This window comes from Mobula hypostoma, chromosome 13, assembly GCF_963921235.1.
Source record: "Mobula hypostoma chromosome 13, sMobHyp1.1, whole genome shotgun sequence".
In the NCBI taxonomy this organism is placed as follows: Eukaryota; Metazoa; Chordata; class Chondrichthyes; order Myliobatiformes; family Myliobatidae; genus Mobula; species Mobula hypostoma.
Genome location: NC_086109.1, coordinates 5,515,502 through 5,540,756, shown reverse-complemented (window position 1 = coordinate 5,540,756; position 25,255 = coordinate 5,515,502). Strand labels below are relative to the sequence as shown.

Genomic DNA, 25,255 nt, shown 5'->3' with positions numbered 1-25,255 from the left:
CAACCCTGACTGGTCAAACAAAATTGTTATGGAAACAGCACTGAAGAATCCTTCTTTATCAATGTGTGATGGTATAGACATTGGACGGATGGAGGACATTCATTGTTGCCTTAAACTCCAGTGGTGTAACGGGCGGTTAAAACAATTCAAGAGGCTCTTAAATAGGCATTTGAATGTTGAGGAAATTGGGGAATAAGGTCATCACAGAGGCAGAAAGAATTAACATAAGGCATTTAATTACTCGTTTAATTGGTTCAGCACAAAGGGCCTGTTCCTGTGCTGTTCTATGCCCCATGTCTTGTTACTGGGACATCCATGCATGTCAGAACGATGCAGGCTGATTGGTTTGGAGTTCTCCCATTCATCAAGAAGTGAAAGGCAGGCAGTATAAAATCACATTTTACCCATGATACCAAAAGCACGATAATAACTAGGGCATACATATGGCATTATAGCTGAAGCAGTTAAACAGTTTTGACTTTTTTAAAAAAATCATCAAAATTCTTGACCAATGTTTGAGACGTTATATATTTAATCAACAGCAAACATTACTAATGTAGAAGGGCAAAGGCTTTGTAAACGTTGAGAGCCTTGCACACTAAGTGCTTAATCAGTCTGACCTACCAAACTGTTAATTGACCTTTTAAAATGGAACAGGGATGTTCCTGTGTAGGACAACATCTTTGTTCAAAGCATTTTTCACAGACTTAGTCTATTACAGAGAGAGGAAGTAAAGTTAAGAGATTCATGCAAACTTGCCTAAATATACAATACATTGTTATATTTTGATTTTTATACAAAAGATAACATTTAGTAAAAATATTCCATTTGATCTTGTAATTTACATATCAAAGTTCTGGTTGGATACAGGGCACTTTCTGCTAACCCCTTTCCCAAGCTAAAGATATTTCTTTCCATTGTGATTTTTTTAACACAAGTTATAAGGTGAACAATTTTGTCATTTAATTACATGAGGATTGTAGAACAGGCTAAGCAAACAGCAATCGTTAACGATCTGCGCCATTAAAGTAGACTCACTTCACCAGACTTAGCTCCGGAGACGGATACATTGTACAAGTTAATACCTAATTACTGAGAAGTAAATTGTAATAAAAATAAATAATTTAATATATTACAGAACATTTTCATTGGTTACATGCTTAGCTTAAAAACAGGCCTACATGATGTATACACAGTGGTTCAAAAAGTGGGAAAAAAAAGAGATTTGATTGATTATATGTCAAAAATTGTACTTTTTCTATGTGGAGTTTACATGGGAATTAGGTTAAATCAACAGGTTATAAGATTATGGGCCAGAACCATGCTAAAATACTACACAGATTAGTGTTTTTGTGTTGTACAACCAGTAAAAGGGAAAATGTGCAGAAAGATACTTCAATAAATATAGTTGTCAATAACATACACCTTATATAATCCTCAGTTCAATACAAGCGGTGCTAAAAATATCTTCTGCACACTGGCATCCCATCTCATCAGGTCAGCAGGATTTTTGACCTCTCCTCAGGAAAATTGAAGCCGTTGGCACCATCCTCCGGTTAACAAGCTGATGTCTAGATGAAGCTGCCAGAAAATATCTTTCATGGCAGACTAGTTGCTTGCTCATTTGGTGGTTGAAGTGCCGACCACAGTAATTGGTTGTTTTGTACCAGGTCGGACCGTGAAGGTCTTTCCATGAAATTGTGAAAATTTTGTACTGTGGAAGCTGGAAAGAAACAAAAAAGATTTGTAAAAGCTTGCATTTTCTTTTCCAACTATCACCTCCCAACTTCTTACTTCGCCACCCCCCGCCCACCTTCTCACCACATCCCACCTTCCCGTCACCTGGTTTCACTGAACACCTGCCAGCTCCAAACACATTTTGCCTTGCGTAGGTGCTGCCTGACCTGCTGAGTTCCTCCAGCATTTCGTGTGCATTGCTCTGGATTTCCAGCATCGGCAGAATTTCACGTGTTCATACTTTCTTTTAAACTTTGTACATGTACCAAATCTTATCATCAATACAGTAGAGTGACAAGGTGAACTGGCTCAGTTACCGGTACTATGTACACAGTTAGTTCATAATTCCCAGTGAGATAAAACTCAGGACACCTTCACTTTTAGAAATTCTACAGAGATCGCTAATGTCGAAGTGTGAAAACCTATCTTTAAAATGAAAAGTTGGCGAGAATCATTTTGTATAATCAAGTTGTATAAATGTATGAATTATACATAATTATATAAATTTCAAGGCACAGAAGACTCCAGACCTAATGTGGGTGAATGAGATTACTGTATTTGGGTTCATGGGTGTTGGGGAGATACATAGAAACATAGAAAATAGGTGCAGGAGTAGGCCATTCAGCCCTTCGAGCCTGCACCGCCATTTATTATGATCATGGCTGATCCTCCAACTCAGAACCCCGCCGCAGCCTTCCCTCCATACCCCCTGACCCCTGTAGCCACAAGGGCCATATCTAACTCCCTCTTAAATATAGCCAATGAACTGGCCTCAACTGTTTCCTGTGGCAGAGAATTCCACAGATTCACCACTCTCTGTGTGAAGAAGTTTTTCCTAATCTCGGTCCTAAAAGGCTTCCCCTCTATCCTCAAAATGTGGCCCCTCGTTCTGGACTTCCCCAACATCGGGAACAATCTTCCTGCATCTAGCCTGTCCAATCCCTTTAGGATCTTATACGTTTCAATCAGATCCCCCCTCAATCCTCTAAATTCCAACGAGTACAAGCCCAGTTCATCCAGTCTGTCTTCATATGAAAGTCCTGCCATCCCAGGAATCAATCTGGTGAACCTTCTTTGTACTCCCTCTATGGCAAGGATGTCTTTCCTCAGATTAGGGGACCAAACTGCAGACAATACTCCAGGTGTGGTCTCACCAAGGCCTTGTACAACTGCAGTAGTACCTCCCTGCTCCTGTACTTGAATCCTCTCGCTATAAATGCCAGCATACCATTCGCCTTTTTCACCGCCTGCTGTACCTGCATGCCCACTTTCAATGACTGGTGTATAATGACACCCAGGTCTCGTTGCACCTCCCCTTTTCCTAATCGGCCACCATTCAGATAATAATCTGTTTTCCTATTTTTGCCACCAGAGTGGATAACTTCACATTTATCCACATTAAACTGCATCTGCCATGAATTTGCCCACTCACCCAACCTATCCAAGTCACCCTGCATCCTCTTAGCATCCTCCTCACAGCTAACACTGCCACCCAGCTTCGTGTCATCTGCAAACTTGGAGATGCTGCATTTAATTCCCTCATCCAAGTCATTAATATATATTGTAAACAACTGGGGTCCCAGCACTGAGCCTTGCGGTACCCCACTAGTCACCGCCTGCCATTCTGAAAAGGTCCCGTTTATTCCCACTCTTTGCTTCCTGTCTGCTAACCAATTCTCCACCCACACCAATACCTTACCCCCAATACCGTGTGCTTTAAGTTTGCACACTAATCTCCTGTGTGGGACCTTGTCAAAAGCCTTTTGAAAATCCAAATATACCACATCCACTGGTTCTCCCCCATCCACTCTACTAGTTACATCCTCAAAAAATTCTATGAGATTCGTCAGACATGATTTTCCTTTCATAAATCCATGCTGACTTTGTCCGATCATTTCACCGCTTTCCAAATGTGCCGTTATCACATCCTTGATAACTGACTCCAGCAGTTTCCCCACCACTGACGTTAGGCTAACCAGTCTATAATTCCCCGGTTTCTCTCTCCCTCCTTTTTTAAAAAGTGGAGTTACATTAGCCACCCTCCAATCCTCAGGAACTAGTCCAGAATCTAACGAGTTTTGAAAAATTATCACTAATGCATCCACTATTTCTTGGGCTACTTCCTTAAGCACTCTAGGATGCAGACCATCTGGCCCTGGGGATTTATCTGCCTTCAATCCCTTCAATTTACCTAACACCACTTCCCTACTAACATGTATTTCGCTCAGTTCCTCCATCCCACTGGACCCTCTGTCCCCTACTATTTCTGGAAGATTATTTATGTCCTCCTTAGTGAAGACAGAACCAAAGTAATTATTCAATTGGTCTGCCATGTCCTTGCTCCCCATAATCAATTCACCTGTTTCTGTCTGCAGGGGACCTACATTTGTCTTAACCAGTCTTTTCCTTTTTACATATCTATAAAAGCTTTTACAGTCCGTTTTTATTTTCCCTGCCAGTTTTCTCTCATAATCTTTTTTCCCCTTCCTAATTAAGCCCTTTGTCCTCCTCTGCTGAACTCTGAATTTCTCCCAGTCCTCATGGGAAGACCAGGATCGCCCCCGTCATACGACACGACACGTAATGATGATGATAATAGCTGGATGCAAGAATCTGGTATAGCACTGTAGGCTGAAGGGCCTGTATCGTGCTGTAGGTTTCCTATGTTTCTAGGTTGCTAGAGAATTTAGAACATCACAGCACAGGAACTGGCCCTTCAGCCCACTATGTTGTGCCAACTCAAATAGCCAGCTAAACTAATCCCTTCTGTCTACACAATATGCCTATCTAAGTGTCTCTGAAAAAGTCCCTAATGTATCTGCCTCTACCATTCCCGCCCCCCCCCGCCAGGGCTGCGTACTGAGTCCCCTCCTTTACTCCCCATATTACCATGACGGTATCGCCACCCACAGGTCCAATCTGCTAATTAAATTTGCCGACAACACTACATTGATTGGCCTTATCTCAAACAATAACGAGGTGGCCTACAGGGAAGAAGTCATCTCTCTGACACAGTGGTGTCAAGAAAAGAACCTCTCCCTCAATGTCAAGACTCTTTAGACTCTGGGCAGGTCCCGGCGGATTGGAAGACAGCAAATGTCACGCCACTTTTTAAAAAAGGATGTAGGCAAAAGACAAGTAACTAAAGGCCAGTTAGCTTAACATCTGTAGTCGGGAAAATGCTTGAAGCTGTCATTAAGGAAGAAATAGCGAAACATTTAGAAAGAAGTGGTTCCATTAGACAGACGCAGCATGGATTCAGAAAGGGCAGGTCCTCTTTGACAAACTTACTGGAGTTCTTGGAGGACATAATGAGTGCAGTGGATAGAGGGGAACAGGTGGATGTCATACTTGGATTTCCAGAAGGCGTTCGATAAGGTGCCGCACACGAGACTTAAAAATAAGATACGGATGCATGGAGTCAGAGGAGGTGTATTGGCATGGACAGTGGATTGGTTAACCGATAGAAGGCAGAGAGTTGGTATAAATGGGTGTTTCTCCAGTTGGCAGTCAGTGGTGAGTGGGGTGTCGCAGGGGTCGGTGCGGGGCCGCAGCTGTTTACCATTTACACTGATGATTTGGAAGAGGGGACTGAGTGTAGCGTAGCAAAATTTGCTGATGACACTAAACTGAGTGGAAAAGCAAATTGTACAGAGGATGTGGAGAGTCTGCAGAGGGATATAGATAGGTTAAGTGAGTGGGCCAAGGTCTGGCAGATGGAATACAACGTTGGTAAATGTGAGATTTGGAAGGAATAATAGAAGAGCAGATTATTATTTAAATGGTGAAAGATTGCAGCATGCTGTTGTGCAGAGGGACTTGGGAGTGTTTGTTCATGAATTGCAAAAAGTTGGCTTGCAGGTACAACAGGTTATTAAGAAGGCAAATGGAATGTTGGCCTTCCTTGCTAGAGGGATTGAATTCAAGAGCAGGGAGATCATGTTGCAACTATGCAGGGTATTGGTGAGGCCACACCTGGAGTACTGTGTGCAGTTCTGGTCTCCATACTTGAGGAAGGATATACTGGCTTTGGAGGCAGTGCAGAGGAGGTTCACCAGGTTGATTCCAGGGATGAAGGGGTTAACCTATGAGGAGAGATTGAGTCGCCTGGGACTATACTCTCTGGAGTTCAGAAGAATGAGAGGGGATCTTATAGAAACATACAAAATTTTGAAAGGGATAGATAAGATAAAAGTAGGAAAGTTGTTTCCATTGGTAGGTGAGACTAGAACTAGGGGACATTGCCTCAAGATTCAGGGGAGAAGATTTAGGACGGAGATGAGGAGAAACTGTTTATCCCAGAGAGTGGTGAATCTGTGGAATTCTCTGCCCAGGGAAGCAGTTGAGGCTTCCTCACTAAATATACTTAAGAAAAAGTTAGATAGGTTTTTACATAGTAGGGGAATTAAGGGTTATGGGGAAAAGGCAGGTAGATGGAGCTGAGTTTACGGACAGATCAGCCATGACCTTATTAATGGCAGGGCAGGCTCAATGGGCCAAAAGGCCTACTCCTGCTCCCATTTCTTATGTTCTTATGTCACAAAAACAAAGGAGCTGGTTGTGGATTACAGGAGGAATGGAGACGGGCTAACTCCTATTGACATCAATGGATCTGGGGTTGAGAGGGTAAACAGCTTCAAGTTCCTCGGCATACACATCACCGAGGATCTCACGTGGTCTGTACACACCAGCTGTGGGGTGAAAAAGGCACAACAGCACCTCTTTCACCTCAGATGGTTGAGGAAGTTTGGTATGGGCCCACAAATCCTAAGAACTTTCTACAGAGGTGCAATTGACAGCATCCTGACTGGCTGCATCACTGCCTGGTATGGGAGCTATATTTCCCTCAATCGCAGGACTCTGCAGAGAGTGGTGCGGACAGCCCAACACATCTGTAGTTGTGAACTTCCCATGATTCAGGACATTTACAAGGACAGGTGTGTTCAAAGGGTCCATAGGATCATTGGGGATGCAAGCCGTCCCAGCCACAATCTATGCCAGCTGCTACCATCTGGGAAACGGTACTGCAGCATAAAAGCCAGGACCAACAGGCTCCGGGACAGCTTCTTCCACCAGGCCATCAGACTGATGAACTCTCACTGATTTGAGTGCACTCTATATGACATTGACTGTTCTATTTATTATAAATTATTGTAAATTACTATGATTGCACATGGCACATTTAGATGGACACGTAACATAAAGATTTTTACTCTTCATAGATGTGAAGGATGCAAGAAGTAAAGTCAATTCAATTCAATTCACCCCAGGCAGCACATTTCAGGCACCCACCACTCTGTATTTAAAAAAAAGCACCCCTTTTCTTTGACATTAGCCCCTCTAATGTATAACCAGGCTTCACTATGGAAGACACTAGCAATATGGTGGAAGTTCCAGGTGTCAGGGGTCATGAAGTCTGTGAAGTTACCATAACTAGAGAGAAGGTTCTTGGGAAACTGAAAGGTCTGAAGGTCGATAAGTCACGTGGACCAGATGGTGTACACCCCAGGGTTCTGAAAGAGGTGACTGAAGAAACTGTGAAGGCATTAGTAATGATCTTTCAAGAAGCACTAGATCCTGGAATGGTTCTGGAAGACTAGAATAATTGTAATGGTCACTCCATTCTTCAAGAAAGAGAGGCAGAAGAACAGAGATTATAGGCCAGTTAGTCTGGCGTCAGTGGTTAGGAAGATGTTGGAGTCGATTGTTAAGGATGTGGTTTCGGGGTACTTGCAGACACATGATATAATAGGTCATAGTCAGCATGGTTTCCTCAAGGGAAAGTCTTGCCTGACAAATCTGTTGGAATTCTTTGAAGAAGTAACAAGCAGGTTAGACAAAGGAGAATTGGTTGACTTTGTGTACTTGGATTTTCAGAAGGACTTTGACAAGGTGCCACACTTGAGTCTGCATGGTATTACAGGAAAGATACCAGCATGGATAAAGCAGTGATTGACTGACAGGAGGCAAAGAGTCGGAATAAAGGAAGTCTTTCCTGATTGGCTGCCGGTGACTAGCGGTGTTCTATAGAGGTTTGTGCTGGGACCAATTCTTCTTACATTATATGTCAATGATTTCAATGACGGAATTGATGGCTTTGTTACAAAGTTTGCAGAGATATGAAGAAAGGTGGAGGGGTAGGTAGTTTTGAGGAAGTTGAGAGGCTACAGAAGGACTTAGACAGATTAGGAGAATGGGCAAAGAAATGGCAGATGGAATACAGTTTTAGGAAGCGTATAGTCATGCACTTTGGTAGAAGAAATGGAAGGGTTGACTATTTTCAAAATGGAAAGAAAATACAAAAATAATTGAGACACAAAGGGATTTGGGAATCCTTGTGCAGAGTTCCCTAAAGGTTAATTTGCAGGTTGAGTCTGTGGTGAGGAAGGCAAGTGCAATGTTTGCATTCATTTCAAGAGGACTAGAATATAAAAACAAGGACGTAATGTTGAAACTTTATAAAGTACTAGTGAGGCCTCATTTTGAGTACTGTATGCAGTTTTGGGCCCCATATCTTAGAAAGAACGTGCTGAAACTGGAGAGGATTCAAAGGAGGTTCATGAAAATGATTTCAGGATTAAACAGCTCGTCATATGAAGAGCGTTTGATGGTTCTGGGCTTGTATTCACTGGAATTTAGAAGAATGAGGGGTGACTTAATTGCAACCTATCAAATGAAACCTTGATAGAGTGGATGTGGAGAGATGTTTCCTATGGAGGGGGAGTCTAAGACCAGAGGACACGGCCTCAGAAAGAGGGCCATCCTTTTAGGACAGAGATGAGAAGGAATTTTCTTCTGAATTTTATTCAGAGAGTGGCAAATCTGTGGAATTATTTGCGTCAGGCAGCTGTGAAGGTTGTTTTTATATATAGTTAAAGCAGAAGTTGATAGATTCTTGACTGGTCAGGGAGTGAAGAGATGGCGGGGGAAGGCATGACATTGGGCTGAGAGAAAAAAATGGATTGGCTATGATGAAATGGCAGAGCAGACTCGATGAGCCAAATGGCCTAATTTTGCTCCTATACCTTATGGTCTTATAACAGTAATAATAATAATCCTACACATATTATGACTGATCTGTTATTACAGATAAGATAATCTATAATAACTGTCCAGATATAATACAGGATAAACAATCAAGAACAACTTACTTAATAGGCATAGCCATTCCAAACACACATTACTTACAGAAATCAATAATTGGAAAAACACCAGAAATATGCTGAATTAAAAGAGGAAATTGAAAGACTATGGAATATGAACAGGGTACACACTGTCCTGATAGTAATATCTACAAATGGTATCATCCCAAAGTCACTACACAATAGCATTAAACAATGAGGGCTACACAGCAATATCTATGTAAATCTCTAGAAAGCCACAATACTAAACACCACTAGAATAGTCTGAAAGTTCCTAGCACTTGAGAAATGAGTGTGCTTGCTATTAATGAGCCCGTACCTCAGGCTTTACCAGCTATAAGAATAATAACTTTATATATATATATATATATATATAGCACCTTTCATACATGAAGATGCAGGCTCAAAATGCTAAACATAGATTGCATGGTAGCGTAGTGGTCAGCATAAAACAGGCGATCCAGGTTCAATTCCCGCCGTTGCCTGTAAGAAGTTTGTACATTCTCCCCGTGACCATGTGGGTTTCCTCCAGGTGCTCCGGTTTCCTCCCACAGTCCAAAGACGTACACGTTGATAAGTCATTGTAAATTGTTCTGTGATTAGGCTAGGATTAAATTGGGGGATTGCTGGCCAGCATGGCTTGAAGAGCGGAAGGGCCTATTCCGTATTCTATCTCAATAAATATATCTATGTATAATAAATCAATATCGTCATAAAATGAGACAAAATTAAAAGTCACAACTAAAGACAAACATTATATATAATAAAATATAATCGAATATACCAAATTATATAAATATGTATAATCAACATTCACAAGTATTAAGTGATGCCATAAGTAGACCAAATTAGATTATACGTGCAAACACGAGAAATTCTGCAGATGCTGGAATTTCAAGCAACACACATCAAAGTTGCTGGTGAACGCAGCAGGCCAGGCAGCATCTCTAGGAAGAGGTAGAGTCGACATTTCGGGCCGAGACCCTTCGTCAGGACTAACTGAAAGGAGAGCTAGTAAGAGATTTGAAAGTGGGAGGGGAAGGGGGAGATCCAAAATGATAGGAGAAGACAGGAGGGGGAGGGATGGAGCCAAGAGCTGGACAGTTGATTGGCAAAAGGGATATGAGAGGATCATGGGACAGTGGCCACACATTTTAATTCCATGTACTATTCCCATTTTGGTATGTCTATCCACAGTCTCCTCTACTGTAAAGATGAAGCCACACTCAGGTTGGAGGAACAACACCTTATATTCCGTCTGGGTAGCCTCCAACCTGATGTCATGAACATTGACTTCTCAAACTTCCACTGATGCCCCACCTCCCCCTCGTACCCCATCTGTTATTTATTTATATAAACACATTCTTTTTCTCTCTCTCCTTTTTCTCCCTCTGTCCATCTCACTATACTCCTTGCCCATCCTCTGGGCTTCCCCCCTCCCCCTTTCTTTCTCCCTAGGCCTCCCGTCCCATGATCCTCTCATATCCCTTTTGCCAATCAACTGTCCAGACTCTGTGAAATGTTTTTATGGATTTTGGCCGTGTCATTTTCCAGTAATCTCATGGTCTTCTGTTAGTACTCTTTACATGCACAATTCTCCAGTCTCCAGTTCAGCGTCACTCACTTAAGATCTGCCACTGATCACTTCACAGCAGAAAAGGGCAAAGAGTCTAAAAGTAAACATTTCACTTTATTTATATTCAATAAATTATTTAGCTTTGGTAATCAAAAGTTTAAAAAAATGATGTTTCCACAATAAGTGCTAAATGTTATTTATGACTATTTGCAAAAATAGCCCAGTATGGAAGCACCAATGCTCCTGAACAGACAATGCTACAAAAAGTAGAGGATATGGCCCAGTCCGTCAGCGGTAAAGCCCTCCCCCATTCAGCACATCTACACGGAGAGCTGTCGCAGGAAAGCAGCATCCATCATCAGGGACCCCTGCCACCCAGGCCATGCTCTCTTCTCACTGGAAGGCAGTAAAGGAGCCTCAGGGACTCACACCACCAGGTTCAGGGAACAGTTATTACCCCTCAACCATCAGGCTCCTGAACCAGAGGGGATAACTTCACTCAACTTGCCCCAACCCTGAACTGTTCCTACAACCTATGGACTCAGTTTCAAGGGCTCTTCACCTCATGTTCTCGATGTTTGTTACTTATTCATTTATTATTATTATTTCTTTCTTTTTGTATTTGCACAGTTTGCTGTCTTTTGCAGACTGGGTGAATGCCCTGTGCAGTCTATCATTGATTCTATAATGATTATTCTATTATGGATGTATTGAGTATGCCTGTAAGAAAATGAATCTCAGGGCTGTATATGGTGACGTATACGTGATATTTGTTAATAAATTTACTTTGAACTTTGTGATAAAAATTACTTTTCATTATGAATATTTATAGTTTTTGATTCTTCCCCTTAATCAAAAAGCAAACGATTAAGAGATGTCCTAAACAGTAGTCACACCTCGTAATGACCTCACACCTGCCTCTGTCATGAAGCACTTCATTCTGAATTGTTATTGCTTTTCCCTTTGTGCTACCTCAATGGACTGTGAAAGGAAATGAGCTGTATGAACAACACACTAAACTAGCTTTTCACTGTTACCTCAGTACGTGTGACATTTATAAACCTATTCCAACCTGTTTGTTTGAGGACTGTTGATTGCGAGGTCAGCATGGGCCAGAACACCAAACACCACTTCTGTTCTTCATCAGAACAGCGCAGCATTTTTGTTACAGAAATCCATCTCCTGATCCGGTGATTAGGAGCTCAGCTTAACACCTCACCAAAAGACCATACGACATAGGAGCCCATCAATTCTGCCCCACCATTCAATCATGGTGATTTATTTTCCGTCTCAGGCTACGTCCACACTAGACCGGATAATTTTGAAAACGCCGGTTTCGTGTAAAAACGATAGGCGTCCGCACCGGGCGTTTTTGAAAATACCTCCGTCCACATTAAAACGGGTATTTGGGCGAATCTCCTCCTACTGGGCATGCGCAGGACACATCTACAGAAAACAAGTGAAGGGGAAACGGTATACTTGGTGCGCGTTTGCCCAGTTACAGACTAGAGAAACTTAAAAGGAAATTGCCAAACGACGGACAGCTGTCGGCCCTCGCGCAGGAGGACTTAAAACTGAAAAAACAGATACAGGAGCGTATGGAGGCAACCGACAGGGAGCTCACGGACAGTATGACCCGGCTGACGACGAACATTGAAAAACTGACTAACTCTGTTGCAGAGGGATTTGCAATGATGAGGAATATGATGGCTCCCCCCCAGTACTTTTCACCGCCACAATACCAGCCTCACAGCCACTACAATAGCTACACATACAGACACACGGACCCCCGCGTGGCCCCACCAACATCTTCCCCACTCCCACAGAGGGGTCACCCCAGAAACATTTCCTACAGCCATAGTCTCTTCACCGATGAAAGGGACGACAGGTTTTTTAAAACCTCCGGTTACCCCATACACACTACAACGCCCAACTGGCGTTTTCAGATTTAAACACTCTGGAGGGTGTTTTAGAAAAGCTCCGTTTTCGGGGGAGGAAAACGCTGTTTCAGTGTGGACGGAGGGTCAAAACGAAGAGAAAAGGCTTGGTTACAGATTTATCTGGTCTAGTGTGGACGCAGCCTCAGTGAAAGGTTTTTGCTTCTGTGCGATCGAGACAGATTTGAATCAGAATCAGCTTTTGTTATCACCGATTATGATGATGTAAAATTTGTTCTTTTTGCAACAGCAGTACAGTACAAAGACATAAAATTACTATAAATTACAAACTTAAAAGGAATGACAAGGTAGTGGTCATGGGCCGTTCAGAAATCAGCTGGTGGAGTCCATCAGACATAGGAGCAGAACTAGGCCATTCAGCCCCTCAATTCTGCCCCACCATTCAATCATGGCTGATTTATTTTCCCTCTCAACTCCATTACCCTGCCTTCTCCCCACAACCTTTGAATCTGCAAATGCAGGAAATCCACAGCAACACATAAAACACACAGATATGTAAGCAGATTAAGGAAATGTGTAAAAACAATAGGGTGGTTGTCTTGGGAGGTTTCAACTTCCTTAATATAAACTGGGACTTTCTTAGTACGAGGGGTTTATGTGGGCAAGAATTTGTTAAGTGTATCCGGGAGGGTTTATTAAATCAATATGGGACGGTCCAACGAGAGGAGAGGCTGTACTGGACCTGGTGTTGGGTAATGAGCCCAGCCAGGTGACTGATCTTTCAGTGAGTGAGCCATTAGGGAACAGTGACCACTACTCCTTAACTTTCAGGATAGCTATAAATAAGGATAGGTATGGTCCTTGATAAAGAGTTTTAAATTGGAGTTGGGCAAATTACAAGGGCATTAGACTAGAACTAAGAAGAATTAATTGGAACACTTTTTTTCTGGCAAATCCACAGCAGACATGTGGAGGGTGCTTAAAGATCTATAGCACAGAGTATATTGAAGGTATATTCCTGTTAGAAGGAAGGACAAGGGTGGAAAAATTAGAGATGCCCAGAGAGATGATGAATTTAGTCAAGAAGAAGAAAAAGTATATAAAGCTTCGGAAGTTGGGATCAAATGGAGCGCATGAGGTTATAAAGAAACCAGAAAAATACTAAAGAAGGGAATTATGAAAGCCAGAAGTGGCCATGAAAAATCCTTGGCAATTAGAAATAAGATGAATGCCAAACACTCTATATACACATCAAGAGCAAGAGGATAACTAGGGAGAGGGTAGGACCAACTCAAGGATAACAAGGGGAACACTTGCTTGGATGTGGGAATGTGAGTGAGATACTTAATGAGTACTTTGTGTCAGTATTCACCAAGGCAAAGGATATGGAGGACCAGGAGATCAGCGCTGAGGTCAAGGAGGAGGAAGTGTTGGGCCTCCTAATGAGTATTAAGGTGGATAAGTCACCAGAGCCTGATGGAATTTACCCCAGGTTATTGAAGGAGGCAAGACACAAGATTGCTAGGCCTTTGACCAGTATCTTCACGTCCTCTCTGGCCACAGGCAAGGTCCCAGAGGACTGGCAGTGGGCTAATGTTGTACCTCTATTTAAGAAGGGATCAAGGGAAAATGCTGGGAACTACAGACAGGTGAGTCTCACATCGTTAGGGAAATTGCTGGAGAAAATTCTTAGGGGTAGGATATATGAGTATTTGGAAACACTTGGCCTAATCAGGGAGAGCCAGCATGGCTTTGTGTGGGGCAGGTCGTGCCTTACCAACCTGATTTGAGTTCTTTTGACAATATGATGAGAGATGGATGAGGGTAGGGCAGTGGATGTTGTCTACATGGATTTTAGTAAGGTGTTTGACAAAGTCCTTCACAGGAGGCTAATCCAGAAGGTTAAGATGGATGAGATCCACGGTGAATTGGCTGCTGGGATTCAGAACTGGCTTGCGCATAGAAGACTGAGGGTAGTGGTTGAAGGGCCTTATTCGAACTGAAGGTCTGTAATTAGTGGAATTCCACAGGGATCTGTGCTGGGACCTTTGCTGGTTGTGATGTATATAAATGACCTGGATGAACATGTAGAAGGGTGGATTAGTAAGCTTGCGGATGATACCAAGATTAGTGGAGTTGTGGATAGCGTAGAAGTCTGGCAACAAATACTATGCAATATAGTTCAGTTGCGGGTATGGGCTGTGAAATGGCAGATGGAGTTTAACCCAGATAAATGTGAGGTGTTGCACCTCGGTAGGGCAAATGCAAGGAGACAGTACACTGTTAAGGGCAAGATCCTTATCAGTGTTGCTGAGCAGAGAGATCTTGGGATCCAAGTTCATAGCTCCTTGAAAGTGGCTACGCAGGTAGATAGTGTGGTTAAGAAGGCTTAGGGAATGCTTGCTTTGATTAGTCGAGGCATTCAGTTCAAAAGTCAAGAGATTATAAAACTCTAGTCAGGCGAAAATTGTGTACAGTTCTGGTCACCCCACTATAGGAAGTGGGTTGAGGCTTTGGAGAGGGTGCAGAAGAGGTCTAGCAGGATGCTGCCTGGTTTAGAGGGTATGTGCTATCATGAGAGGCTGGACAAACTTGGGTTGTTTTCGCTGGAGTGCTGGAGGCTGAGGGGAGATCTGATAGAGGTTTATAAGATTATGAGAGGCCTAGCTAGAATAGATAGGGAGCATCTTTTTCCCAGGGTGGAGATATTCAATACCAGAGGGCACGCGTTGAAGGTAAGAGGGAGTAGGTTCAAGAGGGATGTGAGGAGTAAGTTTTCTTACTCAGAGAGTGGTGGATGCCTGGAATATACTGTCTGGTATGGTGGTGGAGTCAAATACATTAGAGACTTTTAAGAGACGGTTAGTTAGACACATGAAGGTGAGGAGGATTGAGGTATATGGACATTGTGTAGGTCGGAGGGATTAGTTTTTGGAGGTTGTTGATTTACTTTTTAGCTGGTTCAGTGCAACATTGTGGGCCGAAGGACCAATTCCTGTGCTGTGCTGTACTGTTCTATGTTCTAAAATGCCAGACGAACTCGGCAGATCAGGCAACATCTAAGGAGCAGAACACACAGCCGATGTTTCAGCCTAGACTGGAAAGGAAAGGGAAAGGAAGCAGAATAAGGTGGGGCATGGGGAAGGAGTACAAGCTGGTAAGCATTCATGCTTCGCACGGTTGTGTCCTGGTGTGCTGTTTCTCTCCCTCAGCACTGCACCAGAGCCTCACAGATGTAAAGGACCTCCTTTAAACACAGGTAGAAGTTAGTCAACTCCTCGAGCACTGGATTCGATGAGTTATTCAGGAGTTGAGATGTACAGGATGTAAAGAGATGTAAAAGAACTTCCCTGAAACACAGGTAGAAGTTGCTCATCTCTAGCAGATGACCAAACTCACCTTTTAGACCCCGCATCTGACTGGGTGCTTAAAGTCTGCACCTTGGACTGCAGTTCACCAATAAGATTACTCTTCGCCAACAGACCGTTCGGTGATATTCTAGCCTCTGATTGCTTCTGCTCCAGTCTTGGCACATTTCTGTCGTGTGCTTTAGCCAGAAGGTGGTTGGAAATATGAAGTTTGCTGGAACTTGTATTCAGGGCTGCGTTGCTGGGCTTTGGTGCCAGTAATGGCTTCAATCCATTGGAGTTTGAGACAGAAGATGATGCATTTATTGATGGTCTGTTAGTGAGGTGGGTGCTTACACTGGCTGGGCTGTTACGGTGAGGGGATGTCCAGCGACCACCCCTTTCATAGGTAGGTCCTTGTACAGAGGGGCTAGAGCTGTCTGACCTGCCTCCTTCTCGCTCCGATTCCATGGAAGCACTCCCATTGTCATCGTCGTTGGAAAATTCCGCAGGCGGCGGCAGGAACGGGAGTGGGAATTCTTCGTTGTCTTCGTCACTGAAGAGAGGAGGAGGCGGAAGCAAGAGTGAGGACATGTCTTCGTCTTTGTGGGAGCTCTCGAGTTCAGTAACCCTGGGGAAGGAAAACTCAGACAAGTTCAGGCTCCTTTCTGCACCTCCGGGAGGAACGTCACCATCTCCATCCTCGCTTGGTGTCGTAATGTCTTGCTCTCCCAGTAACAACTGCTTCTGGTAAGTCGATCGTGGCATAATTTGGAACGAATTTGGATTGGTTGACTTAATGTACCGAGTGCCCCCCATGGATAGGGTCGGGGCATCCGAGGGAGATTTGGGAGTTTTGTTTTTCAGGTCTCGCTGCTTGGCAGCCATTAGAAGGGCCAGCGGTGAGCGTGCTTCAGCACTGTGCTTCAAGCCCCGTTGAGTTGGTTCTGACAAAGAATCTGGTAAATCTGCGGTTCTGGCTGCCGGGGCGCTCAACTTGACATACGGGAAATCTGACAAGCCACTTCCTGAGGAATTCCGGCTTCCAAAGTCACTCGCTTCGCTGGACTCTCCTCTCTCTTCTTCCCTCGGTTTCCCAGAAATGGGCAGATTGGTGAAAGTTTGATTGTTGTTTGAATCCTGAACTTGGTTTGAGCCCGCCTGTTGAACATCAGTGTTACCATTCCAATGGTTTTCAGTCGGACCTGAGACAAGGTAGTCCACAGGCAGGTAGGCGGGAATGTTTGGTCCTGATTTGGGCTGAACCACTGCCTGGTTCCTGCGAGCTGGTTTCTGCGGTCTGGATGCACTGGAATCTGCCTGTGCTTTGCTCATGACTGGATATTCACCACTTCCTTCTATCACCACCTTCTGGTGCATAGCAGACTCCACTGAGAAGGGCTTGGCATCTTGCATGACGATCGTAGATTTGCCTCTCACCTTGCGGTCACTTTCCGCCGAGGCTTCCGGCCCACTAACCGGATCGGAGAACCCGTAGAGCTTCGCTGTCGCCTTGGGGTTGAAGGTGGATGCAACCTTTGATGGCTCAGGTGGGTCAGCCAGAAAGGAAATGGTGTTCGAGATGGCGATCTGCGAAGAGTTGGGCCCAAATGGCGGGTGTCGCTCAGGTTTCGGGGGGTGCGTTAGATCCCTCTGCGGGGGAGGAGGGGGCTGTTTTTTAGGGGGCCTAATGTGACTGGCCCTTGAGGTTTCACTGTGCACCTTAACGTAGTCACTTGGCGGAAGAACAGGGGGGGTTGCCCTGGGGTACTGGCCAGTTGTTGGAAGGGTTTTTTGAGGGGCCATCAGCGGAGGTGCTGGGGGAGCAGAAAGGGGGGGCGCTGGGGGAGCGGACAGGGGGGGTGCCAGAGGAATCGCCGCTGGGGCCGGCAGGTGGATGTTGTCAGGGAGTGGACTGGGTGCCGGGAGGTTTGGGTGCTGCTGCAGGTGGCTGGAGTGGTGAGGGGGTGGCGGGGGTGGGGCCATGTTGGGTGGCGGTGGGACAGTCAAATCGTACGGCAGGTGGCCGCTGTGCGGACTCTGCACTGGAGGTGGCGGGGGAGGTGGGGGAGCCATGGGAGGAGGGGGTGGGATCCACTCATCGTCTGCGCTGGCGATTCCGTTGCCATAGCCTCCGAGGATTGGTTGGTCAATGCTGGACTTCCCGTCATTACCTGTGGAATAGGAACACTGTGATGAGTTCATGTTCCAGATTCAAAACTGCTTCAGTACACACGTGTAAAGGAGAACAAAATGATTGTTGCTCCGTGTCCGATGCAGATTAAAGATCACGGTAAGCATAAAGAAACTGATACAAAAGCGCAATAAATAAAAAAATTTTAAAAACCCTATAAATGACAATGTACAAATTCTATACATAGACTCACTGTATACAAGGGGTGATTGATAAATTCGTGGCCTAAGGTTGAAGGAGTCAATTTTAGAAAACCTAGCACGTTTATTTTTCAACATAGTCCCCTCCTACATTTACACACTTAGTCCAGCGGTCGTGGAGCATACGGATCTTGGACCTCCAGAAAGTGTCCACAGCAGGGGTGATTGATAAGTTTGTGGCCTAAGGTAGAAGGAGATGAGTTATACAGCTCTCGTTACATGCACATGCAGTTCAACTCTTTCAGTGATCATGCAGAAAGTTTGAAGTTAATAACTCATCAGTTAATAACACATCAGGGGTGATTGATAAGTTCATGGCCTATGGTAGAAAGAGATGAGTTATCAACTTCAAGCTTTCTAAATATCACTCAAAGAGTTGACCTGCATGTTCATGTAATGAGAGCTGTATAACTCATCCCTTCTACCTTAGGCCACGAACCTATCAATCACCCCTCATACATAAAGTGAAGCTAGGTGATGTGTGGCCCATTCACACTGATAGGAAAACCAATATTTCCTGTGGAAGAAGGGGGGGAGTGCGCATCCAGTCTACATTCCCCCACCATTGTCTCAGACAAAGACTGTTTTGTTAGATTCTGACTCGCTGCTTCCCTCCCCCACTGTCCTGGCTACCGTCGGGTTTCACAGGCCCACATCTCCGCTGATGACCCCCAGCCGAGGAATGGGCCATTCAGCCCGTTTCACACTGTCTGCACCCACCCTGTGTCCTGGGCCACCTTCCCCTAACCCCAATAAACTGATCCCAAGCAGTTTACTATTGACTTCAGGAGAAGGAAACCAGAGGTTTATCAGCCAGTCCTCATCAGGGGATCAGAGGCGGAGAAGGTCAGCAACTTTAAATTCCTCGGTGTTGTTACTTTGAAGGACCTGCCCTGGGCCCAGCTTGTAAGTGCTATTATGAAGAAAACTCAACAGATCCTCCGCTTCCTTAGGGGTTTGCAAAGATTCGGCAACATCTAAAACTTTGACAAACTTCTACAGATGTGCGTTGGAGAGTGTATCACAGCCTGGTATGGAAACACCAACGCCCTTGAACGGAAGATCCGACAAAAAGCAGTGGATACAGCCCAGTCTATCACGGGCAAAGCCCCTCCTAGCATTGAGTACATCTACATGAAACATTGTTGCAGGAAAGCAGCATCCATCATCAGAGACCCCCACCATCTAGGACATACTGTCTTCTCACTACCACCATCAGGAAGAAGGTACAGGAACCTCAGGACTCGCACCACCAGGTTCAGGAACAGTTATTACCTCTCAACAGTCAGGCTCTTGAACCAAAGGGGATAACTTCACTTGCCCTATCACAGACACATTCCAAAAACCTATGGACTCACTTCCAAGGACTCTTCATCTCACGTGTTTGATATTTATTGCTTATTTGTTTAATATTATTCTTTATTTCTTTCTGTATTTGACAGTTTGGTGTCTTTTGCCAACTGGTTGAACGCTGAAGTTGGTGTGGCCTTTTATTGATTCTGTTATGGTCATTATATTCTTTTGATTTATTGAGTATGCCTGCAAGACAACGAATCTCAGGGTTGTATATGGTGACATATATGTACTTTGATAATAAATTTATTTTGAACTTTGAAGAGGAGCCAAGGAGAGTCGCGGTAAAGAAGATCGAAATTCATGTGACTCAGTCGCCTTACTAACCTAATTCAAATAAGGTTCCTTTTGAACTTCTTCCTGAATTTATTTTAAATGTTAACCTTGTTCTTTTTTTTTAAATAAAGGTTTGTGGTCATACAGCATGGAAACAGGCTCTGGTCCATACTGACCATTCGGCCGTCCAAGCTCGCCCCATTTTGGCGCACGACCCCCCGAGCATTTCCAATCCATGGACCCATCCCTGAAGGTTTTGCTGATACCCTCCCCGTACCGGTGAACGCCCTGACCTACTTCTGCCACACTTCAGTACATCTGATTGCTGAAGGTGGAACTATTATACGGGGTGTCGTATTGCATCTGTAATAAGCCCAAGCTGACTCAACATTTTTCAGGATCACAATTCAAGGCTTGAGGTGGTTTATTGTACTTCATCAGTACACGAGTGTAAAGGAAAACAAAATGATTGTTACTCTGGATCTGATGCAGCACAAAAAACATGATAACCATAAAGAACACAATAAAAAACAGAATAAATATAAATTAAAAAGCTATCCTATAAAACACAATGTACAAATAACTCTTAGATATACAGACTGTATGTAAATAAAGTGACACCAGGTCAGGGGTTCCGAGCTTTTTTTTTATGTCATGGACCCCTACCATTAACTGAGGGGTCCGTAGACCCCGGGTTGGGATCTCCTGCACGAGGTGATGTGCACGTGGTGTGTGCGTGTCAGGGTGTTGGGGTGGGATGACGGGTTGAGGTGTTGATCAGCCTGAGGCTTGGGGGAAAGTAGCTGTTTTGGAGTCTAGTGGTGCTGGCGTGGATAGAACATAGAACATAGCATAGTACAACACATTACAGGCCCTTCGGCCCACAATGTTGCGCCGACCCTCAAACCCTGCCTCCCATATAACCCCCCACCTTAAATTCCTCCATATACCTGTCTAGTAGTCTCTTAAATTTCACTAGTGTATCTGCCTCCACCACTGACTCAGGCAGTGCATTCCATGCACCAACCACTCTCTGAGTAAAAAACCTTCTTCTAATATCCCCCTTGAACTTCCCACCCCTTACCTTAAAGCCATGTCCTCTTGTATTGAGCAGTGGTGCCCTGGGGAAGAGGCGCTGGCTATCCACTCTATCTATTCCTCTTATTATCTTGTACACCTCTATCATGTCTCCTCTCATCCTCCTTCCCTCCAAAGAGTAAAGCCCTAGCTCCCTTAATCTCTGATCATAATGCATACTCTCTAAACCAGGCAGCATCCTGGTAAATCTTCTCTGTACCCTTTCCAATGCTTCCACATCCTTCCTATAGTGAGGCGATCATTAACTGAGTTGCAGTTAGAACCTTTCCACCAATATATACCGTACCTGTGATAATCATTGTTCTTGGGATCTTCGAAAGCAACATCTGATCTTGCAGGTTTGGAGTTGGCACTGCAGGTTTTGGCCGATCAAGGAAAGGCTGTAACAGAAAGTTAGCATTAACTTCGTTTGCACCCGTTGGCTCTTAGCGCTTTATCGCAAGTGCTGGAGACAGGAACAGCCCAGTGGTATGGGCCCCCCTCCCTTCCGTTGGCTTTGACAGAACTGGAGGGTGGGGAGGGTGGTTCCCACTCAACCAGGAACAAAAACAAACTTTGCCCAACTTCTTCAATGTCATTTTAAAACGGATTCTGTTTGTAGTGGAGACACTTCCTGATCCACTTCAGACAGACATTCTGTGGATCAACACGTCCCTTCAGTTCTTCTCAGCCCCCTCCCATTCCGATGATAGGTCTTCAGCCTAAAATATTATCTGTTTCTCTCTTTGCAGACTCTACCTGACCTGCTGAGCAATTCCACATCTCCTGATCCCACCTTGAGGGCCTGAGTAATAGGGAAAGATTGAATAGGTTGGCATTTTATTCGCTGGTGCATGACAAAGAACAACTTTGCCAAGCTGTCGTCATTCCACACCATGAGCCTCTGTAATTTCTGGCCAAGAAAAATCTCCAGCCTCGCCCTACCCCTTCACTGTCAACACGAGGACATGGCCACAAATCATCGTGAGGTAGCGTTGGAGATGGACTGGGCACATGATGAGAATAGAGGCCCTCTCCATCATCAAGACAACACTTCATTGGACACCTGAAAGGCAGCGGAAATGCGGGAGACAAAGACAAATTGGTGCCGTACCGTAGAGGCAGAATTGAGGACCCTGAACCATTCTTGGGGTACAACAGAGACGATGGGCAAGGTCAGACCGAGATGGAGGAGCTTCATTGCTGCCCTAAACGCCAACAGCATAACAGGAAGTCACTAACTTATTTTCTGGTGCGAGGGAGAACGAGGGGGTAGTTGATAGAGATATACCAAACTCGGAGGGCTACAGAAAGGTGGACATTGAGGACTGCAGTAGAACAAAAGGACCTAGGAACACAGATGCATAATTCATTGAAAGTGGCATCACAGGTAGGCAGATTGGCCTTCATGAATCAGAATACTGAGTACAGGACATGAGATATTTTGTTGAAGTTCTATAAAACGCTGGTGAGACCAAATTTAGGGAATGTAGTTCTGGTCACCTGCCTACAGAAGAGATACAAGACTGAAAGAATACAGAGGAAGTTTACAAGGATGCTGCCAGACTTAAGGACCTGAGTTATAGGGAAATGTTGAATAGGTTAGGACTTTATTTTCCCTTAGGAGGAACAGAGGAGAATGAGGGGAGATTTGACTATTATGAGGGTTATAGATAGGGTAAATAGAACAAGGCTGTTTCCACTGAGGTTGGCTGAGACTAGTACTAGAGGTCATGGGTTAAGGGCAAAAGGTGAAATATTTAAGAAGAACTTGAGCGGTAAACTTCTTCACTCAGTGGGTGGTGAGAGTGTGGAACGAGTTGTCAGCAGAAGTGGGTTTGCAACAGTTAAGAGAAGTTTGGATAAGTACTTGGATGGGAGGGGGATGGAGGGCTATGGTCCAGTCGACTAGGCAGAATGACAGCTCAGCATGGTCTAGATGGGCCAAAGGGCCTGTTTCTGTGCTGCAGTTTTCTGTGACCATCAAAAAACGTGTGTTCCTGACTGTCCGTGAGCTGACAACAGCCAGCGACAAACAACACACTGAACTCCCACAGCAACAAGAGGGGTAGTTTATCCTGCCCCAACCCAATGACGGCATCCGGTACATCAGCTCCATCGTCACCAACCTCTGGATGCCTTTAACTAGGCCCTTTGCCTTCACCTCTCTCATGATTTGCTTCAGAAGTATTTTTAAAAAGTTAATTTGGGTTTTGCTTCAGGACAGCCTTAAAAGTTTTTGAACTAGTTCATTCTTTCGGCGATGACCTTACTCTGTTCTGTAAACTACTGATCATAATCTCACAGTGCAGTGATGTGGAGTTACTTCCGACCTTGCCCATATCAAAACTTCCCACAGCTTTTCACAGGAAGGTTACCAAACAACGGATGACAGGTCGTGAGCTGATACCAAGTCAGGTGAGAAAAACTGTAGCTGGGGGGTACGGTGAGAGGGGGGAAGAGGAGAAGGGTGTAGACGGTAGGGGGAAGGAGTGAAGAGGGGGTGAAGAGGAGAGGGGTGTAGATGGTAGGGGGAAGGGGTGACGAGGGGAGGGGTGTAGACAGAGGGGAAGGGGGTGAAGAGGGGGGTGAAGGGGGAGGGGTGCAGACAATAGGGGGAAAGAGTGACGAGGGGAGGGGTGTAGACAGAGGGGAAGGGGTGAAGAGGGGGGTGAAGGGGGAGGGGTGCAGACAATAGGGGGAAAGGGTGACGAGGGGAGGGGTGTAGACAATAGGGGAAGGGGTGAAGAGGTGGGTGAAGAGGAGAGGGGTGTAGACAGTAGGGGAAGGGGTGAAGAGGGGGGGAAGGGGAGGGGTGCAGACAATAGGGGGAAGGGGTGACGAGGGGAGGGGTGTAGACAGTAGGGGAAGGGGTGAAGAGGGGGGTGAAGGGGAGGGTGCAGACAATAGGGGAAGGGGTGACAAGGGGAGGGGTGTAGACAGTAGGGGGAAGGGGTGACGAGGGGGTGAAGAGGAGAGGGTTGTAGATAGTAGGGGAAGGGGTGAAGAGGGGGGTGAAGGGGGAGGGGTGCAGACAATGGGGAAGGGGTGACAAGGGGAGGGGTGTAGATAATAGGGGGAAGGGGTGAAGAGGTGGGTGAAGAGGAGAGGGGTGTAGACAGTAGGGGAAGGGGTGACGAGGGGAGGGGTGTAGACAGTAGGGGGAAGGGGTGACGAGGGGGGTGAAGGGGGAGGGGTGCAGACAATAGGGGGAAGGGGTGATGAGGGGAGGGGTGTAGACAATGGGGGAAGGGGTGAAGAGGTGGGTGAAGAGGAAAGGGGTGTAGACAGTAGGGGAAGGGGTGAAGAGGGGAGGGGTGTAGACAATAGGGGAAGGGGTGAAGAGGGGAAGGGTGTAGACAATGGGGGAAGGGGTGAAGGGGTGGAGGAGAGGGGTGTTGACAGTAGGGGAAGGGGTGAAGGGGTGAAGAGGGGAGGGGTGTAGACAATGGGGAAGGGGTGAAGGGGTGAAGAGGAGAGGGGTGTAGACGGTAGGGGGAAGGAGTGAAGAGGGGAGGGGTGAAGACAATAGGGGAAGGGGTGACTAGGGGAGGGGTGTAGACAATGGGGAAAGGGGTGAAGGGGTGAAGAGGAGAGGGGTGTTGACAGTAGGGGAAGGGGTGAGGAGGGGAGGGGTGTAGACAATAGCGGAAGGGGTAAAGAGGGGGTGAAGAGGGGAGGGGTGTAGACAATAGGGGAAGAGGTAAAGAGGGGGTGAAGAGGAGAGGGGTGTAGACAGTAGGGGAAGGGGTGAAGAGGGGAGGGGTGTAGTCAATAGGGGAAGGGGTAACGAGGGGGGTGAAGAGGGGAGGGGTGTAGATGGTAGGGGGAAGGGGTGTAGACAGTAGGTGGAAGGGGTGAAGGGGAGGGGTGTAGACAGTAGGGGAAGAGGTGAAGAGTGGGTGAAGAGGAGAGGGGTGTAGACGGTAGGGGGAAGGGGTGTAGACGGTAGGGAGAAGGGTGATGATGGGAGGGGTGTAGTCAATAGGGGAGGGGGTGAAGACAGAGGGGAGAAAGAGACTGGGGAAATTGATGGGAAAGAAAAATAGGGGAAGGGGGAGGGGGAGAAAAGAAAGAAAAAGAAGTGGTGTGGAGACTGAGGGAAAGAAATGCCAGGACTGGGGGCTGAGGACCCTGACATGACCGATCTCAGCAACAGGAAACTGATGGTCTGAGATCATCAGAAAGCAGTGGAAAGATACTTGAGGAGCTTCCAGTCTTGGAGTCGATTACAGAGATGGAGCTGAGTGAAATCATGAACTGAAGATATAGATAAACGTTAAAATACATTGTTATTTAGTGGAATCACATGGGGTAGCAGGGATGGGCCTTGCTGGCAGACTTTGAAGAACTCGAGCCTCTGGAGGGTGGACGTGGGAGTGTGGTATAGGGTGGTTATTACAGTAATCCAGTCTGGGCATTGCAAAATCAGGCTTTCAAATGGAGATGAGCTCA

At 45.5% G+C, this 25,255-nt stretch overlaps 1 protein-coding gene across 1 annotated transcript in view; it reads right to left on the bottom strand.

Annotated features, from left to right (window-relative positions):
- Positions 1–216: 216 nt before the first annotated feature.
- The window catches only part of LOC134355384 (uncharacterized protein C6orf132 homolog), a 61,271-nt gene continuing 36,232 nt past the window's right edge, over positions 217–25,255 (bottom strand). The window contains exons 3-5 of the mRNA XM_063065181.1: positions 21,108–21,201; positions 15,753–17,874; positions 217–1,723 (exon numbers count right to left, since the gene is read on the bottom strand). Of these exons, the coding sequence (XP_062921251.1) occupies positions 1,621–1,723; positions 15,753–17,874; positions 21,108–21,201 (2,319 nt within the window). The 3' untranslated portion in view covers positions 217–1,620. The remainder of the gene's footprint in view (positions 1,724–15,752; positions 17,875–21,107; positions 21,202–25,255) is intronic.